General features: G+C 42.7%; 1 protein-coding gene across 1 annotated transcript in view; it reads right to left on the minus strand.

Moving 5' to 3' along the window:
• SLC25A48 (solute carrier family 25 member 48) overlaps positions 1–21,360 on the minus strand; it is a 50,484-nt gene that overhangs the window by 27,215 nt on the left and 1,909 nt on the right. The window contains exons 2-5 of the mRNA XM_050962272.1: positions 20,379–20,422; positions 13,146–13,217; positions 9,917–10,169; positions 861–1,109 (exon numbers count right to left, since the gene is read on the minus strand). Coding sequence (XP_050818229.1) covers positions 861–1,109; positions 9,917–10,169; positions 13,146–13,217; positions 20,379–20,422 — 618 coding nt within the window. The remainder of the gene's footprint in view (positions 1–860; positions 1,110–9,916; positions 10,170–13,145; positions 13,218–20,378; positions 20,423–21,360) is intronic.

Here is a 21,360-nt window from a genome sequence, read left to right on the forward strand (position 1 = left end):
ACTGATGCTGATACACCTCTACCCTGATATAACGCTGTCCTCGGGAGCCAGAAAATCTTACAGTGTTATAGATGAAACCGGGTTATATCGAACTTGATTTGATCCGCCGGAGTGTGCAGCCCCGCCCCGCCGGAGCACTGCTTTACCGCGTTATATCTGAATTCATGTTATATCGGGTGGCGTTATATCGGGGTAGAGGTGTACTAATTATACAGGCTTAGGGCCTGATGCAGAGCCCACTGACATCCCTGGGAGTCTTTCCAATAATTTCAGTGGGCTTTGGATCAGGCCCTTAGTGAGAAGAAAATAAAAACCTGAGGCCCCAATCTTGCAAGTAGTTATACAGGTGCTTAACTTTGCTCACATGAGCAGTCCCACTGTACACAGAAATCCTGTGAAATCCTGGCCCCATTGAAGTCAAAGGCAATATTCCAGTTGACTAGAAAGGGGCCACAATTTCATCCTTAGTTCATAAGTCACTCCATCAAAAGTAAAATATTAAAGGCCTGAATCTCCAGAGTTATTCCACTGACTTCAACAACACTAGACCTGATTTACAGTGCTGTAAGTGAGAGGAAAATAAGGTCTTAAAACACTGACATTTTATGATTCAGATTGATTTTTGCAGAAGCTTATCCAATGTATAGGTATATCTATTGTGCTTAATACACAAAGACTAAACACAATAAAGAAATCTTACCCGGGCAATAAAAATAGTGCTTTGGCTGTTCTGCTTTTCACTGGTTTGGTGTATGACTAGGATCCAACTAATACTAGTCTGACTGCTATAAAGTTTCCGAAGTTTAAACTAAGCTCCGTTAATTTGTTTCCCCAACCTTGTGAAACAAAAATGACCATACCTGCTATACCTCCTGCTATCCACACAGAAGAGGGACTAGGAGACATGCATCCCTCAGGAGTAATCCAGCCACAGAGAACTGTATAAGGGATGAAGTATAGGCAATACCCAGGAACATCCCTCAGAAGCATTGCGCCGGCACCTCGGTACATTCCGGCTAAGCCCTCCTGCCGAAGGATTGAACTAACACAGTGAATTGGGCCTCTGTATGCGGGAAACCCAATTCCCATGTGCTTTAAGTTTATGTTTGCTGCAAAAACAGATACAAATCATTTTAACTATACATACTTTAAACAAACTAAAATGTGAGAATGCCCAACTTCCCTTATGTAGTTGCTCCTTTTAAAATTAATCCCTTGAAGTATTTTTTCCTCTTTATGATTTGAGTAAAATGTGAAAACCACCAGTGGGTAAAATTTTCAAAGGTGCCTAAGTGACTTAGGAACCTAAGTCCTGTGTTCAAAAGAGACTTAGATATTCAGGGCCAGATTTCAAATGTATTTAGACACCTAAAGATGCAGACAGGCATCTAGTAGGATTTTTTAAAATGCCTAAGCAAATTAGGTAACTAGGTGCCATTGACTTCAACTCCACTTGGCACCTACTGACATCTTTAGGCATCTGGCTGTGAGCCATAGGCAATTTTGACACCGAAGTGACCTTGGCACTTTTGAAAATGTTACCTAATTTTTTTAATTAAAGCAAGTATGTAACATCTTGTAGTTTATATAGTATTGCTAATTAAATACCAAAAGCCCCCTTAATATTTTAACAACAGGATAGTTATTAAAGAAGCTGACAAAAGCCAGGAAATCCCAAGATGCAGAGTGCTTTGCCCTCATTTTTGTGTCTGTTTTTTATTAAGTATTTTTTCCCCCAAATCAGAAATCTGTTCTGTATTGGAAATCAGCAATATAAATCTCATTGAATCTCTACCCAAAGAAATGGGCTCATTATTATGCTGGCCTAGGCTAACTTGTGCTTGCCTTTGGATGTTGTGCCTTGGGTGTCATTTCCACTTGGTAGAAAATGTATTCACTTTAAAATTTATTGCTACAGCTACCTGGGCAATTATTTTTCAAATATATTTTTAATGTCACCATTCATTCCACTTGTATACAATGAACAGAGATTGCCAGGAGACCAGATCTCTCTTACATGCAAACCTTTTGTGGATAAACACTAGAAATCAATCCTATAGGCAGTGATATAAAGTTATATATGCATCTATCATCTATCAGGTACATATATGTCAAATATTGGTATTCTATCAAAATGTTTATCATTCCCCCTAAGGTCTTACAGTATCTCTCTTTGGTATGTATATGTATTTCAGTGAGATTCAGTAGAACCTCAGAGTTATGAACACCTCGGGAATGAGGTTGTTCCTAACTCTGAACAAAATGCTATGGCTGCTCTTTCAAAAGTTTACAACGGAACATTGACCTCCTACTGCTTTGAAACTTTACAATGTGGAGAAAAATTCTGCTTTTAACCATCTTAATTTAAATGAAGCAAGCACAGAAACAGTTTACTTACCTTGTCAAATCTTTTTTTTTTAAACTTTCCCTTAATTTTTTTAGTGGTTTACATTTACCACAGTACTGTACTATGCTTTTTATTTTTATTTTTTTGGTCTCTGCTGCTGCCTGTTTCCGTTCTTCCGGTTACAAATTAAGTGTGTGCTTGACTAGTCAATTTGTAACTCTGGTGCTCATAACTCTGAAATTCTACTGTATAGATACAGATTCTCTCTCTCTCTCTCTGTCACACATCCTAATGAAATATATATACCTATCAAAGAGAGACTGAATGACTTATATTAAAAGGAGTACTAGCAGCTAAAGATAAGAATTTTAGTAGGACACTAATATTTAGCCTTTGAGGTCAGAACTCACTACTTATAATCAAAATCATTGTCAGCCATGACAGCTTTCCAGGAGCTCAAGCTACACTTTTATTTTCTGTCTCAGCTGTCCGGATTAATTATGATTCCAAATAGCTCTTCATTACAATAAATATTAGGCCAAATTCTGATCTCTGATACACCAATGTAATTGAGCAAGAGAGTCACTCCAGATATACACTGGGATCAGAGGGATCAGACTTTGGACATTCCATAGGAGAGATTAGCTGAATCAGTTTTCTAGTACATCTGAACCTGAATGTTTGTTTGCAAAGAAAAGTTGTCTCCATGTAATTAGAGTCATGAGACAATACATTACTGGTTGTGGGCTTTTTTTCAAGTATTCCTATAGGCTCAGCAAGAAGGCAAAACTATTGCCTATTCTATTGTCTATTTGGGACCTTTTTATTTGCATTTTATACAGTATGTCAGGCATGGTCTGTCTCTCAGCCCATTACCGGTGGTCTCTGGTCTGGAGTAAAATTCAACAAGTTGAAAGAGAGAGCACAACAGAGTGAATTAAAAGCTAATATTTCGGATGCTGTTCCTATAAGAGCCGAAGGTTCTAGAAAATCAGTTACAATTTTTAGAGCGCCATGTTACTGCTGATTAACCCAGTCACACTGGGGAACTACCCAGAAGAAGCCTACCTTCTAAAGAAAATCATTTGTTAGTGCTGACTTAGACAATCAGGCAGCTGACTCAAGTGACACAGCTAAACTCCTGCCTCGAGTTAAAAACAGACAATACAAGACAGAAAAGACCTGTGGTCTCACCCAGCCCACCTCTTGCTCATCAGCAGTATGCCATAAACACATTTTCTATTAGTATTTTGTCCAGGCTAGCATTAAATGCCCCAAATGAATGCCCTTTAACCATCTGTTGAAGTGATGGCAGCACTATGTTCCAGAAAAAGTGATTTAAGTCTCATGCCACCATTGTATGGGAGACAATTCCACCACCTAGTGCATCTTCTTCTCAGGATGCTTTGCCTGATACCAGCTCAACTTTTCCCTTTCTGAATTTCATCTCATGAAGATTAGGAATGGTCTCAAGTGCCGTGCTACACATTGCCCAGTGTTTATACCCTTAGACATCTATAGAGTATCAAATCCCTACTTATCCCTAAAAATCACCCTGCGACGCACAGAAAGTAATGCAATGAAACTATACTGATTTACACCAGCAGGGGAGCTGGCTCAAGAGTCTAGGTGCAATTGTTCCAGATCCAGAGGGAGGAGGGCTCCTTTCGGCTGACACGTGGACTTTCAGAGTCTAAATTCAGCGCTAACCAAATTTAACTTCAGGAAGCTGCTTAAAGAGAGTTCTGGTCTTAGAATTAAAACAATGTTTCAGTGATTCCATATACCCAAAGGCATAAAGCCATTTTGACCAACAGTTACCTTCATACGAGAACCTGAAGCCTGAAATCAGATTCCTGATGTAAATTCAAACTTGCCCTTTAGAACACCCCTAGTTCACTGAGATAGCCCATTGGTCATTTGCCTCAGCTGCATGCCTAAGCAAACATATCCCAATACTGTACAGTTCCATCACATCTTTGAGAGATGACTAACCTAATCTCTAAAACATCTGTGGGCCTGAAACCCAAAATTTCCACATTGTTGACCTTACCAGGGAAAACATCAGGCTGCGTTTCTAAGCTTTCCATGCCTCAACAATATAGTTAATATCACCTCGGCTACTCATGAGTATTTGCCATTATACTGTCATTTATAGCAAAACATAATACAATTAATATAATCCATGACCACGTCTTTAATGTTAGTTAATAGATAGACTGTAAATATTTTAAGTACCACAGATAACCAGAGTCACTGCTGGACTCATGAAAATAATATTCAGTTTTCAACAGCACCTCGCTCTTTTCTCCTTTTTGTTTTTAATCATCATATGTATTCAGGACCGGAGCTAGAGTTTTTCGCACCCTAGGCGCACGGCCATTTCGCCGTGCCTGCGGGAGGTCCACCGAGCCGCGCGGGACCAGCAGATCTTCCGCAGGAATGCCTGCGGTAGCTCCACCGGAGCCGCAGACCAACGGGCCCTCCGCAGGCAAGACTGCGGCAGGTCCACCGGAGCCGCCTGCTGCCCCCTAGGGCAAAATGCCGCCCCCCGAAAATCCTGGTGCCCTAGGTGATTGCCTAGTTCACCTAAATGGAAGCACTGGCCCTGTATGTATTTTGGTAATGCCAACACACCCAGTCATGGAGCAGGACCCCATTGTGCCATGTACTGTACAAATACAGAACAACAAACAGTCCTTGACCCATACAGCTTATTTTTGGTGCTCACAAAGTTGCAGGACTTACAGTAGCTGAATTCTGTATCTTTGAGGTTTGCCCACCCTGCTGACAAAATGCCACCTCCCTAACACAGCAACCTCCTGGACATGGCAATAGGTTTCCTTTTATATATAATGCTTGCAGGGCTGGCGCTTCCATTTAGGCGACCTAGGGTGCCAGGATTTGGGAGGGCGGCATTTTGCCACTCTCAGCGGCAATTCGGCTGTGGGGGGTCCTTCCGTGCTCCGGGTCTTCAGCGGCAATTCTGCGGCAGGTCCTTCACTCGCTCTGGGACCTGACGCTGAAGTGCCCCGAAGACCGGGAGCGTGGAAGGACCCCCGTGCCGCCGAATTGCCACCGCTGACAGGGAGCGCGGAAGGACCCCTGCCTAGGGCGCCAAAAACCCTGGTGACACTCCTGAATGCTTGCGTCAGATGCAAAGTACCCATGTGATATCTTGCCCTAGTTAGTCCCAGGTTAAAGGGCATGGAATTTTCTCTGCTCCTCAATCACAGCCTCCTCTCTGGCCTACTGCTCTGTGATTTGCTAGAGCAGGGGTAGTTACAGAAAAACACTTCTTTTTTTTTAACCACAAGGCTGGAGTACTTATTTATTTGTCCTAACTCATCCATCTGGAACTCTCATACCCCTCCCCACAGCCCTTAGTCATTGACTTTGAAACCTTTATTTACTTGGCCTGGGAAAAACAAGAAAAGAAAAGAAAAAAAAGAACAAACTGTTTCTGTGTTTTTTATATATTTCTCACCCCCTCTGCTCTCCCTCCTCCTCCTCTGTCACTCACACAATTTGGAGTCAAGGTTTAGGGCTCTCTTTTTGGGTGTTCAGACCATGCTCATTTTATGAGAAACAGTTGATTCTTCCCTAACCAAGAGCATCTTTTAAACCTCTTTAGCCCCAGTTAAACACGTATCCTCTTAGGAAACACTTAGCTCCTTTATCTGGGGACACATGGTACAGTAAATGTTTTGCTCCTGGGTGCCTGCTCTATATACTGCTGGAACACACTCAAAACTATGATCTAACAAAAACCACAATTCTGCTCCCCTTCCAACGCCAGCTACCCTCTAAAAATGGAAGTAAGTCTTCAAAGAGACCTAATCACTGCTTCTCTCTGTGTGTCGACAACCCTTATAATTAAGCTCCCCAAGTTTCTATCACAGTTTTGCCTGCTCTCCTCAGCATAAATAGAAACAATTCAAGAAAATAACCCAGTGTCCTTTGTATTTATCTTCCCAAATCTCAGCAATCCTGTATTTGCAATGCCTCACATGCCAACTGAACCATCCTGGAAACAGACAGAATCTGGTCCAAGATTTTTAGAAATGAGTCAAGTTGTCATGGCTTTCATACCCAGTTATCTGTTGTTTCATCATTTCTGCTATCTTTGTAATTTCGCAGCAATGACAGATCTCAGCACCTCTGTGCTTGAAGGTATTAACTGTATTAGACACACGGGCTCACCATTTGTAAACCATGCCTTCCGTCTCTGGGATGCATAGGGGTTTGGAATAAAGCTTTTTCAGAACAGTAATGTAAAACTAATATAATGAAAGAGTCAAACAACACCCATACAATGAGACTTGCACAGTCATTGGCACTATGAGTCCTAGGGACTCAAGGCCAAATTAATTGAGCTATTACAATTCCTACAGTGAGAATGGAACACCAACAGTAGCAATTGTATTATCTTGGTCTAGAACAATGAATTATGAGAAATAGGAAAAGTTAAATAATTCAGAATTTTGGCAGTACTGAAGTCAATGGAAAGCCTCCAATGGACTTCAGATCAGGCCCTTAAGCAGTGTATTTCTATAGTGATTTTATTTCACATAAAAAAATCATCAGGACATTCCCCTTTAACCTAAAAAAATCTTGCAACTGCCTGCAGTGATGGAAACCTTCTGACTGTAAAGGAATGAAAAGAGGTGGGAATCGTATTTATGAATCATGTATAACCAGAAATGCTTAGGTCTGTGGCAGGTTGCACATGGCAGCTTTTCAGGACCAGACGCATCATTATCACTGCTTTTGGTTTTGAGAACCAAAAAAGTTCCTATATATAAAGAGCTGAGGGGAGGGACTGGGACTTTGTCCCATACTGGGGAGGAATGTCAGGCAAAAATGTGCCAGGTGGCTGTACTCCACTGATGGGCAAGTGGGAGAATTTGCTTTTTCCACCAGACAGAGAAGTCTGGTTACAAATAAGCTCAGCATCAATATTTCATGATGATCAGCTGGCACAAGGTTTTGCTTCTGAAAACTTTGTGTAATGTTATATTTTGTAGAATGCCACGAATGGCATGGGACTGAATAGTCTGGGGTGGCCAATCTAAGTCTGAGAAGGAGACAGAATTTACCAGTGTACATTGCCAAAGAGCCACAGTAATACATCAGCAGCCCCCCGCCCCCCAGCTATAAGTTCCCCCACACTGCTCCCAGCGCCTATCATCCATGGACAGCCCTGCCAATCACAACCTTCACCCTCCTTCTCCGCACCTCTCAATCAGCTGTTTCGTGGTGTGCAGGAAGCTGGGGGGCAGAAGTGAGGGCACGACAGGCTCAGAGGAGGGGCTGGGAACGGGTGGAGTGGGGGCAGTGCCTGTGGCAGAGCCAGGGATTGAGCGGTGAGCAACCCCCGGCACATTGGAAAGTTGACGCCTGTAGCTCCAGCCCTGGAGTTGGTGCCTGTACAAGAAGCCACATATTAACTTCTGAAGAGCCGCACGTGGCTCGGGAGCCACAGGTTGGCTACCCCTGGAATAGTCTATGGGCAGAGAGATCAAATAGGTCCAAGGTTTCAAAGAGTGTCCTGCTTTGAAATAAAAAAGAGTGAAGCCAAAGGTGTGGAAATAGTGCTAGAATTACTAACAGCTACAATCTGAAGAAAAGAATCTAGGTTCATCAGTCCCTGACATGCGCAGAAATATGGAGCATCATTAACTTCAGCGGTGGTTAAAAATATTCCACTGGATAACCCCCATACCCACTTTGAAAAAAAAGTATGTAAAACCGAGGGACTGCAAAAATCTTGTTGTAGCGGAGTTGGTCCCAGGATATGAGACACACAAGGTGGGTGAGTTAATATCCATTCTCTCTCTCACCAACAGAAGTCGGTCTAATCAAAGATAATTCCTCACCCTCCTTGTTTCTCATAGAACTTGTTGGTGTTTGTGAGGGATTGTACTTAACTTCTGCAGGAATCTGACTCACGAAAACAGCTCCTGACTGATTTGATTGGAAGTGTGTTGTACTGGTTTTAAAATGCTCAGTGGCAGGACAATAGTATCATTTGCTGCAGATGAAGGACTGCACCTCAGAACTTCCCCCCACTGCAGGGTGGGTGTAACACCCATTGGGGCCAACAGAGAGGAAATTCAGCATTGAACTGAGATGTCAAACCCTAAACCATGCATTTATTTTGTCTCCAGGAAAGCTGCTTTCCTGAGAGAGGTGGAGTGGTGCAAATGGACAAAGGACAAACTAAATTTGTTAAAAATGCAGTTAGTTCCTGTCCAAATTTTAATGTAAAGGGGGCTTCTGTGTCGATAATTCACTAGGACTTTATTTTTAACAGTCAGGTGCAATGCCTCCCAATTTCATATATTTGTCTCCTTTGCAGACAGTGTGTGTCATCTCTATGAGTGCTCAGCTTTGGGCCAACTCTACTCCTATTGACATCAATTTATCAGTGACTTCAATGGGAGCAGAGTTAGGCCAACAGGGAGCACTTCCAGAAATCCCACCTTGAACTGCATTAAATGTGAACTAAATAACTGAGTGGGTGGCATGCTCTGGAGATACTTTGTATTGACCTAGCACACAGCACTGACCTAGTGACAGAACTGAATTAGAGAATTCTTTTACCCTGACTGTTCTGTTTTCCTGTAGCCTAGATTCTAAATACTGTGCTTGAAAATGGAGAGTTTTTTTAATCCACTCGATAAGCATAGTTGCTCTTCTTAACATTAATGGGAGTTATATGAACACAAAGTGTTTGAATATTCTCTTGCTTTCTGTCCCTAGAACTCCTATGGACATCAGAGGCTGTTTTTGCCTGTGGAACAAATGATGAAAATGCCCATAAACTAGACTCCATCTTGCAGTCTCAGTTGCATTATACAATGCGTTCTTGTGTAGCAAATCTATAGGGAAAAAAATGTAATCATGCTCAACAGTGTGGATCTTAATGATAAACGGTAGGAGGATACCACCAGCATGAGCCAAATACTATAGTCCATCATCAGTGCTTATTCAGGCAAAATTGCAATTGAAGCTTGAGGAAAGACTGCTACATAAGACTGTCACTTGCTCCACAAACAAACATAAAATCAGACTGCAGTATTACTGAAAACAAAGGTTACCCTGTGTCTTGGGTGACTGTGCCTTTAGTGCACTATGTAATCCGTGGCTGATCACCTCTCTTTCAAGGCCTGGCTGGTGCAACAGCTGCAAATTAAAATCTTTCTGGATTCATTGCGGTTTATGAGAATCTTATGGCATACAATTTAATTTAGGGACCATGGACCTGATTCCTTGTTGCCTTGCATCTGGCACAGTCATTTATGCTGGTGCAACGTGGTTATAGAACACATCCCTTGCTGTAAGGGCCTGATCCAGAGCCCACTGAAGTCAATGGGAGTCTTTTTAATGGTTCCAATGGCCTTTTGATCAGGCTCTGGGGGACTGGAGAATTCTAATTGATAGTGCGTTTGCATAAGTGTCAAGAAGCACAATGGATGCAAGATAGTGGAGAATCCAGCCTTGAATCACAGATTCAATTAATCTGAATAAGCAAAAAAGACTGAAAAACAACCCTTGCCTTCTTACCTTTAATAAATGGCTGTGTTTGCATCTGTAGTCTTATCTTTATCAGGTCCACAGGACCACCAATTCCTACTGAGACAACCCCTGCTACCATGCTGGCAACAATCAAGTCCGAGAGTGCCGGGGCATGGTTAGAGTCTCCATAACGCTGCTGGCTAATAAACCTTTGAGTATTGCTGAAGACACCAAATGTCACCGAGCTGTAGACAGCAATGCTGGCCAATGGGAAAGACATTCCTTTAAAGAATCCGACAACCTAACAGTGAAATAAAGCAAGAGTTAAAGGAGATGTATCAATTTGATTATTTTTCCTAGTTGGTCACACTTCACAATAAACCTCAGAATTCCATAGTCCCTGTGTGACATGTGACCAGAAATGATTAAGCATCCTGCAGGCTAAATAACCCAAATTCAATCCTTAAAAACATATGGGTAGATAATGTTTGTGTTTTTGTGTATTTACATATATATTGGTAGAGGTCAACAATATAATCAAACAGTCCCTGTCTATGCTAGATTCTGTTAATTCAGAGATTAAAAGGACATCTTAACATTTAAATGAACTAATAGGATATCGCTGTATTCATCTCTCTTTGAAATGTATAGCAAATCATTTGCAAATGGTGGAAAAACAGGCAATTGCTTTATGTGGATCTGTGTAAATAATAACCGGGGAGGAAATGAGTGTCTAGTGTTTGCCAAGGGACTCTGAGCGGTCACAAGAGGGCCTGAAACTGAATAAAAAATGGCTTGGGTCCTGATCATGTCATCTCAGATCTGCTCGAGGCTTCATGCAGATGAAGCCTAAGCCACAAGGACTGAGATCCCAGTGCTGACTGGACCACCCTGAATACAAAATTGGACTATAACCTATGAACTGTTTGCATCTACAAAGCTCAACATCTCTGCTGTGACTCTGAAGCTCAAGATTGTACTCCTGTCTGTATGTATACTGATCTTTTAACCTATACTCCCCTTCTTTTCTTTTTAAATAAATTTTAGTTTAGTTAATAAGAATTGGCTGTAAGCATATACTTGGGTAAGATCTGGAATATTCTTTAACCCAGAAGGTAATATGTCTGCTCCTTTGGAATTGGAAGAACCTTTTTTATATGATTAATAAGATTTTCAGTAATCTGCATCATTTTTGACGTTAGTGTCTGGGTGGAGGCCTGAGGCTGGGTTACTTTAAGGGAATTGTGTTGTTGACACTTGAGTAACCAGTGAAATATATTAGAAGCTGTTTGGTAAATCTAATATTGGAATATCCACCAGCTTTGGGGATTGCCTGCCCCATTCTTTGCAGTTCACCCTAATTGAGTGACCTCAGCTAGCTCCCCTGGGATTCCAGTCACACTCTGCTATACTTGACTTTGCATATCTCCACTTCAATTCAGTTCCCCAGGAATTATAAGTCTGCTTTTGTACAGTGTGGGAAATTGATCACTGAATACTTCTCTTGTTTTCTTTGATCCTTTCATGGAGCTAATTGGATGTGAAATGTAATGCCCTAAGTAAGTTCTCAACAATTCTTTAACTAATGTCATGTCAGGCTAGCTAGCTAAAACCCAAGATTGATGCCAGACCAAAAATGCAAAAACTGAATAGCAGATGTTTCTTGGAGCAGAGCAGTTACACACTGTAGTTGAAACAATACACTTAGAAAATGGAAGCAAATTTAGGACACTGAGAAATTACTTTCAGTGCTTTTCACAGATTATGCAGCATAAGGGAATATTCTTAACACAGCAAAACTGGAAACATAGGAAAGTACTATAACTATTTAGGGTCAAATTCTTTCCTGGCATCACTCCATTGGAGTCAAGGGACTGACACCAGCAGAGAATTGTGCCTGTAAAACTTCAAGGAAGAGGAACCTCAGCTTGCAAAATGGTGAACAGGGGAAGCTGAACCATCCACGCAAGAAAAGAGTCATGAATAATGATATGTTAACTATGCTGTACATAGAAAGCAGATGGTGGTACACTGTTAGTTCAGCATTATTAACCTTTCATTAGGTTGCCATCTCCTCCCTCATGCGTTTATTATCATAAGTTATACAGGTGGAAAACTTGCCCATATCCTAGGCCATATCCTACCACACTATTCAGTCCTCACTAAGGCGAAACTCCCATTAAAGTGGATTGGACAGCACACTGAAGGTACTGCAGTGTAACGTCCAAGGTAACCTTATTTCTAATAATCATTTGGCTTAATGTTTAATGGGAGTTTTGCCCGAATAAGGAAGGTAGATTCAGACCATCAGTGTCATAAAACCTAAATCTGTGTCATGCTTATGAGCCAGTTTCTGTACTGATTTACACCCAGTCCATTTCATTCACTTCCGTGTTGTCACATGGGGACTAAGTCAACACAGAACTTGGCCCCAAATTACCTTCAGCAGGCCTGGCTGGCTGTTCTAATAATGCGGACTCTGAACAAGAGGGCGCCACACCTTAGGGCTTGTCTACAGGGTGCAGTACGACACACCAGGGTGGTGTGAATTCTAATGCACGTCAATATGTTGCATACTCACTGGCCCACGCAAACCTGACTGGCGCAAGCTAAAAGTTCCCTAGTGTGCATTAAACCTACTATTGTTTGGGAACGTGCACTAGGGAACTTTTAGTGCATGTCAGACAGGTCTGCATGGGCCAGTGAGTGTGCAACATGTTGGTGCGCATTAGAATTCACGCCTCCCAGGTGCGCATTAGCTCCTCATGTAGACAAGAGTTCAGCTTAGGAACAACTTTGGGTTTCTCAGTAAGAGTAACAAGAAAGGCGCTTAGTCTTCTCCCAGTGAAGTTCAGGGATGCTCTGTGAGGGAGGTCGGTAGGAGCAGGATTGGGCATAAAGTCACAGTCCACTTCTGCACTTCCAAAGTTTAGGCTCTAGGTCGGACCTGTGTCAGAAGAGGTTGTTTGCCCTCCCACTCACAAGCAGGTTTATTCTGGGAAAAACAGTGTTCCAGAAATAAAAAGGAAATTTAAGTCATACACGCCTGTGTCCTGCCCATTGAAAGGGGCCCAAAATCCTTAGGCACTTCCTTGAGGAGGAGGAGTCTCTCTCATAGGTCAGGGTTAGCTGGGGCAGAGGAGAAGGACAGATGCTTGCAATTCTTCACATAAGGGCTTTGAATGTTATTGCACTGAATGCATGCTGTTTTGTAATCACTTTTAATATCTTTTTCATTTTCTGTTCTGGCATGTTATAGACAAACCAAGGTACTTACACTTTCATTTCTGTACACGGTAAGGATACAATTAAGCGTATTTCCATATCCTTGTCCGGCTTGTAAACGAGTCTGCAAAATGTATTGATGAAATGTAATTGAAACAATGCATTTTCAGTTCAGTGGAAGCTCGTGCTATGCAAACAATGCACATTTTGATTTGAGAGTAAATTATGGCTTTGCTCCTAGGACAAATGGGACAATAAAGTAAAATAAACATACAGCAGTCCAGTTTGCACTGCGCCAGTGGCAGATCCAGACAGAACCTCAGACATTTGGGGCTCTTTGCTTCATCCAGAATCCATGATTGTCCTACTGGTTTGAAATATGGAAAGGCAAAGCCTCCCAATTCTGCACAGAATCATTAGTACGTGTTATGCAGAATAATCTCATTTGCAAAAGAGACTATTAGCTACCCAGGAATGCGATGGATTCTCTGTTACTTGAAGTCCTTAAATCAACATCAGATAGATTGCTGAAAGATTACTATATGTCAACCAGAAGTTATAGCTTTTATGCAGGAATCACTGGCTAAAATTCTATGGCCTGTGTTATTCAGAATGACAGATGAGACCATAATCGTCCCTTCTGGCTTTACATTCTATTAATCTAATATCAGTGGAAGCTTGACTATGATTTTAAGCCTTTTTTTTATTAGACTGCAGGGAGTGTAGCAGGTAGTTCATTCATTTACCATGTGCTCTCTGTTAAGTTAGTTGATATGCCGGAAAGAAACCTGGAATAGTGGGAAAATTTACCCTCTCTCCCAAAGCCCAAGTAAATGGCAGGAGAATTCAGACTCTCAACATGTGTTAGGTCATGGTTCCATGGCTTCTACATCAGCATATGTGTTTAAATCAGTGCCCCAAACCTTAAACCCCCTCCTCTAGGGATTCTGGCCACTAGATCATAGATCCAATGGCCTTGCCCCATCTGCAACCTAACTCATTGCTGGTGGAGCTGGTGCAGAGCCCAGCTGCACTTTATACAGGGTGTGCAGGGTACCTCACTCACCTGCTCTTTAGCTGCCCATCCCTGCAGATCAGACCTGCAGCGGTTCTGTTGTGGAGGGTGCCATCTGTGGTCCTGACAATGCTAGGTGAATTTCACGCTAGCTGTCTAAATATTAAATGGAGCCAAGGCAATCATTCCAAGCCTCAGAAATATCTAACCTCTAATGAAAAAAAGGTGTTTTATATATTGCTCCAAACCAAGAGGGTTTGTTTCTGGAAAGAGGTATTTATATGTTTTCTAAAAGGACCAACAGCAGTAATAAAACCCAGCACATGAACAATACAGGGTTTGTCATGGTTAAACAGATATTTCACCTCTCACATATATAGCTCATCCATCAAGCTGCTTTCATGTTTTTAATAGAAAAAAGTCATTGTAATCAGCTGACAAATTTTCTTAGTTTGCGGGTTTATTTTAGGGGAAATTCAGTCCCTGTTTTTTAATCCTAATATCAAGATCACTACCCCTTTTCCCCTTCTGTAAGCGGCTGCACAGAATGATGGCCTAAATGACCTTGTAGTGTTTGCATCCCTCCCTTAAATCTACAAAGACATTTCCCCCCTTGTCATGACTCCTCTGCACAGGATGCCCTATCTCTAGCTATCTGCATCACCATATCTTGCCCCCAGCGTATAGTCACAGTGCAATAATCTTTAGCATGGACACGTCAGTAGGCGGTTTGGTAGGATCTCTCTGAATAACAGAACCAGGACAGTTTCCATACTGTATTTCAGAAAAGAACAGCCAGCTACATATAACTGGCTTTAGTGAAGTTACACCATTATACTCCAGTTAAAGATCTGGCCCAATTGTTATTTACAACATATAGAAAATTGGAATGTGCGACACTGGCAAGTTCTTCATTTGGAAAGAGATTTGAAAAACAAGAAACAAAAGCTTACATGAAACATAAGGAATTTTGCGATTGGCCTCAGTAGGATCAGGATTTAAACATCACTAATGCTCTCTGGCCTCTCTGTTGTAAACAGTGATTTCCCTCATCCCAGCCTTCGATTCCCATTATTTGATTACGTTTTTTCCATATACGGGAACCCCAGATTTGGCAAAACTCCTTTTCCACTTTTGCAGACTATTATCCATCTTCCACCAATGCAAACCCTCCATCCTCATTACCTACTGCTTCATCTCCCCACACCCTCTTCCTCTGATCATCATCATATATGGCATCTCATTAATGGCTGCGAAAGCAACGCATGCAGTTTTCTCCAGATCAGGATAAAAGTTGCTTCTGAAATACGTATACACAACCATATCCCTACTCAATGTCTACAGCATTCCAGCTGCTCCAAGATCAGAATAGCTGGCAGCAGCAACCTCTCCCTCCAAGAATTAATGGGACATTTCATATTCCACCCAAGTGCTTTAGCAAGCAGAAGTCCCCAGGTATTTTACTCTGGCTATATCAATATCTATCTATGCTATATATTTCAGATAAATATTGAGAACTCTCTGAAGGAAATGCTACAGACTAACCATGGAAAGGAATTTTCACACTGAAAGCACTGAATGAGCTACTCCAGCAATCATTACTGGGATCCTAGCCTCAGAGCTGTGAAAAACTAAACCAAGGCTTTGTAGGTTTATCTAGAATACTGAGGGGAGTGCAATTGCCACATGCTGTCGTCTTGATGTATGGGATATGATGCACATAACTCCTCATGTAATGAAATGAGTCCATGGAGGAATGGTCCATAATTTTTTTTTAAGTGCAATCAAAGAGAAATAGTTTCACCAGCTTTTTTAAACACTTGCAATTCTATAGGCAGGTGGCAGCTCTCATTCATATACGGCATATATTAGGTCTTGATTTCAAAAAGTCAGGCACAGAATTGCAACTGCAATTATGTGTGTATAGTGGCATACCTGATTTGTGCATCCAGTTACCATTATGACATGAGTAACTCAGATATTTGCATGCATGAATGGCATGATATGGGCCTGAATGGCTATTTGCAAGCCTTGCACTTGCAATTATGGTTACTGTTTACTGTGACATTGAATTCTTTTTTGTACTGATTTGCATCCTTAACTTGAGGGCTTTCCATTGCATCTCCTCGGGTTTGTTTTCTTTTCTTTTACACACTAACCAGGTTCCTAAAGGTTAAAGTTAATGCATTTTGGAGTAACAAAGGATAATAGAGTGACCAGATCACAACACTAAAATATTGGGACACACTGGAGTGCCGCCAGCCCCACCCACAGTCCACCCCTACTCCTCCCAGGCTCCACCCTCACTCTGCCCCAGGTCCTGCTCCCCTCCTTGCTTCGTCCCCCTTCCCCCAATGTGCCCTTCCTCATCCCCCAGCCCCCTGCTGGCTTGCTGCATCCCTCCTCAGTCCCCCACCCACTGCTCGCTCACCTCTCCACCCCCGTGCCCGCCCGCTCACTGCTCTCCCGCCTCTTCAGCCCCCTGCCCGCCACTCACCCCTAGGGCACCGACTTTCCCTTTGCCAGGTGGGTGCTTGCTCACTCCCTGCCTATTCCCACCTAAGCATCCACCCTCGCTCGGCCCACATTCCACCTCCTTCCCCAAAGTCCCCGCCCCTGCCCTGCCTCTTCTCCACCTCCTCCACTGAGCATGCCGCATCCCTGCTCCTCCCTGCTCCCTCCTGGAAAGCGCTAAGTGCCGCCAAACAGCTATTAGGTGGTGGGAAGCTCTGGGAGGGGGTGGAGGAGTGGGGACGTGGCGCACTGGGGAAAGGGGGAGAAGGAGATGAGGTAGAGGGAGCCAAGATCTGGGAGCACATAGCTGGTGTAAAGATCCCATTGTCCCATACCACTCTAACACCTTCACTTGAGTGCAGGTCAGCCAGACTTGAGGATCAGGGCCATCATCACTGTATGCTTAAAATGCAGAAGTGTTTTTATACACGCTAAAGGTTCGTCATGGTGCAGGAATGCAAAGAATCATATTTTCACCTGGAGAACTCAGACCTGCATTGCCAGTGTGTGAAACTGGCTCGTGATATATAAGAGAGAAGAATGTAAACTATTGTCTGTGAATAAACAAATTCATGAATTGAAGCATTCCTCAAAAGCTGGCAGTTAGGGTAACTGCAATGGCATGTGAATAGACATTCAATGAGCTTCTCTCCCCGGGAGTGAGCCGTGAAAGCATTGCAGGCATAGCCGCTAAAGCTTATTCTGAGTTGAAACGGATTCCAGTTCAAAATGACACTGATGTCGTGCCCTTGAAGAAGCTCGATAAGCATGTTCTACTGCTACGATGCATATAGTGGCTTATTAGAAATGAAAGCTACTGAAAAATGACAAAAGTAACGGTCACTAAAAATAAGCAGAGGCAAGGAAAAGCAAACAGTGGCCTAACGGAGATAACACAAGTGAAAGGCAATGTCCCAGCAAATGACTAGGGAAGGCTCTCTCTCTAACTGAGTCTTAGAATGATCCTTTCTTTGGGTTCTAGTTTAGAACCCTGACTTTGGACAACCATAAGGAGATAGCTTATGCAAGCTGCTCCTGTCAGCATGGAGAAAGATGTGAAGCCATTGGTTAGAATAAACAAAGTGAACAGACCAAAAGGGGATAATTGCGAATTTGAAGGTGCATGTGGAGTCCTCCCCTGACAGGAGCCGCTTTCTAGTTTATTCTCTGGTTTCATGAGTGAAATTGCTTTTGTCTTGGAGAAGACCCAGAATCTCGACTCACATGCAAAAGCTGAGAACAGCAACAGAGCCTAAATACTACTCAAGAAGGTTCTGGCGTATAAAGGGTAAAATGAAAGATGTGGAGTGGAAGGTGAATGAAGCTAAGACCATTTATAGATATGACCTCATAATGCAAGGGAAAAAGCTTGCCTGAATTTTAGGGGATGGGGAAGGGAAAGGAACTGCTGAATCTAGTGTTTGGTTTGTTTGTTGAGAATTGCCATGCTGGTAACTTAATATACATGAAAGAATGCATGTATTTACTCATGTTTTTCATCTCCCAGAAAGAGGAAACCTTCATTCTTTATTCCACTGGACACTATGTTCATAGGTAAACACTGTTCAGATGCTCACTTCGTAGTTCAATATTGGTTAGATTCCTTCCCCCTCTAATTTGGAAAAGTAACAAAACTGCCTACTTGGTATTCCAAAATGACATCCAGAACCAAATGTAACAGTGGTGTCAACTTGACAGTTGTCTTTATAAGCACTGAAAAATGCACTGCTTGTTACTTGGCAGTTCCTGAACAAACATAACTCAAACTCTCCTACCAACATACATTGTCAACTTCTATCACCCACACACTATGATGACAACAAAGCCATATATTGCCAAACTTAAAGAAAGACACTTCTCTGGGATGTAAACAAACAGTATTTCCAGAGGAATTCACAGACAACATGGCCAATACACAATTCCTGCTTTACATACTCGGCTCTGAACATTGGCTTCTCAATGTCATTTGTTAATGCACTGGCACTGCTTTTGCAGTCAGTGACACATTTCAGTAGTCAGCACCATGCTTCCCTGAAGAAACCCAAGTTCCTCAAGCAACAATGATCCTCAGTCTGATGGTATCTAACTTCTTAATAAACACAAGATCAGCTATCCTGGAGCAAGAGCACAAGGACTATAAATTGAGATTCTCAAAGCCCTATTCCTGTTCATTTTCATTGCAATTTGGCAACCAAATCTCTTAGCTAGCTTTGAAAATAGCAGGAAAGTATAACAAAATGTGCCATCATATAGCCACATGTTGCACAGGTCCCTGCACAGGTTTGCAGGGGCTGAGAAGATGATGGAAGAAGCCCTCCTACCCACCTCGTTTCCCCTCCCCGCCTCCCCCTGCCATGCCCATACATAAGGGCTAGATTCTTATTACACAGCACTGTGATTGATCCAGGGTACTAGTGATATCAGCATTAGCTTCCCTGCAAAAGAGGAAACTTGGCCCAAATTCCCATAGTAGCATGTGTGAGTGGGAAAATCTACTTCAGCCTGTAAAAAGGGTATTGCATAGGCCACTTTGGTCTACACTTCCCTCAGAGTTCTCAGAGCCACTGTTCTTTCCCAACAAGATATGTAATCCTCTCTCAGCCAATGGTGCATCTCAGTGACTACTCTGCAGCTCATTGGGCTGTAGCAGTGACTATGGTCCTCCCTGAGTGCCTGATCCATGCAGTTCATTTTGGATTCTTGACAAAACCCACCCCTGCCCATCCACAACTCCTCCATGCAGTTGTGGAGATAGCCACCATGGAACATTTGATGAAAGTGCTTCAGAATCATTGTGGCCTGACGTCCCCGCTGCAGAGCTATGCTATTTCTACTGGCTACTGGGCCTTGCACTCGGATACAAGTATAATGACCTCCATTGGGGTCATCAGCAGGGTTGGAATCCTAGCCTAAAGAACAGGCTTCTTCCACTTGAGTTGAAGGAGGAAATCCACTAGCTAGCAGCAGCAGCAGATAACTATCCCCTGTAGACCAGCCACAGAGGGGGATGTATAACACACTTTGTCAGTGGAGCAGGAGAAGGAGTGGTATGTTCTTCTAAAGCTTCAATGACTAGAATGAAATACTAACATGCTCCAATAGTTGTGTGTTCAAGTCAACCGACTTCATCTGTGTTAAAGACTATGCTGCCTTGTCTGCACTGCAGCATGAGAACCTGTTAACAAACATCTTCTAACACCACACCTGTAAATCCATCTAGAAAAAAACAACCTGGTTTCCCTTGTAGGAAAAAGGATGATAGGAATGGCTATTGAATAACTGAAGCTCCTAGCAGCAGGATAGCTATATTTGTACTTTGTCCCTACAGTATTGCCAACTTTAGGAAAACCTTTAAAAAAATACCTCTTCAGCAAAGACAAATACAGCTTGCGTTTTGCCCTTTGTAAACTCAACCATTGCATTGGTTGATAAAGTATGTGCTGACCTTTTGAGTTTGTGGAACATTATATGATGGGTAGTTTTCACTTTCAGTTTTGATCCCATCTAGGGAATTTATCTGATAATCACATTTTCATGTCTTCCTTCTGAAAGGTCTTTCAAACATTTCTCTGTGTTAAAATCAGACGTGAGAAAAAGAAAAAACAAAGAGAAATATCACTAATGTGGGTGTATTTTTCTCAGGGGTTAAATTTATCCATGGGCAGGAAGCTAGTGTGTGGGCTGTTTGCTGCCCCCCCTGCAAAGGGATGAATCTCACAATCGGAGTAAGTGAAAGTGCGGCTTAAAATATTTTACCTTTACTGTGTCCAGAGGATGCCCCACAATTACACTTGCAGCTCCTGGGGATTAAAATAAGGTCATTAGACAAAACACAATTGGGTGAGTCAACTAAAAGGAGAGACTTTTGTAACATTTACCCAATGAAACTCAAGTCTGTGCCCTGTTGCATATGTGCTCCCCTCAGCCAATCAGAGCACTCACCATCATTCTGCTCATTACTTAGTTGGTGAAAATTCACTCATCGGTAGAACCATGCAAATTGAGGGTACGTCTTGAAGCAATGATGTCAGATGCAGAGCAGATGCACAGGAAGAATTGGTATTCCCTTTGCAAGATGGCGCTAATCTTTGCACCAGATCCACAAAAGCCAACCCAGAGAGGCAGTGGTGGTGAGACCACTTGACATGAAGGGCACTGTGCATGATTTACAGAGGATGCTGCAGACCACGGGCTGGAATAGCATAGGTGGAGGGGCTGTGTAGCTGTCCCATGCACTGTCTGCAACATGGAGGACAGATTTTTATACTCAAACTCTGCACTGTTCCCCATTCAAAACCTATTTTCTCTTAACCAGGTTTTGTGCACGTGCGTTTGAAGCTGTCATTCAATGGTGTCAGCTGACCGGGAAAAGGGCGGTCTAGCCTAGTGATCAGAGTGGGTGTCAGGCTTCATGGCTGGAGCAGATGTCAGGAACCAACAATTAAGGTCAGTAGTTGGAAGGTGGAGCCAAGAGTCAAGCTGAAGGTCAAGCACTAGATGCTGGAGCTGAGGGTCAAGTCAGTCGGTAGTCAGAATGCAGAGCCATGGATCAAACCAGAGGGCAGGTACTGGAAACCAGGGCCGAGGATCAAGCCGTAGTCAGAAACCAGAGGCATGGGTCAAACCGGACACTAGGAATTGGATAGCCAGAGTCAGTAGTCAGAAGCCAAAACCATGGGTCAAGCTGAGGGTCAGGAACTGGAACAAGCAGGGTAGCAGGCAGTCTAAAGGGGGTCCA

Source organism: Gopherus flavomarginatus, chromosome 7, assembly GCF_025201925.1.
Source record: "Gopherus flavomarginatus isolate rGopFla2 chromosome 7, rGopFla2.mat.asm, whole genome shotgun sequence".
Classification (NCBI taxonomy): domain Eukaryota; kingdom Metazoa; phylum Chordata; order Testudines; family Testudinidae; genus Gopherus; species Gopherus flavomarginatus.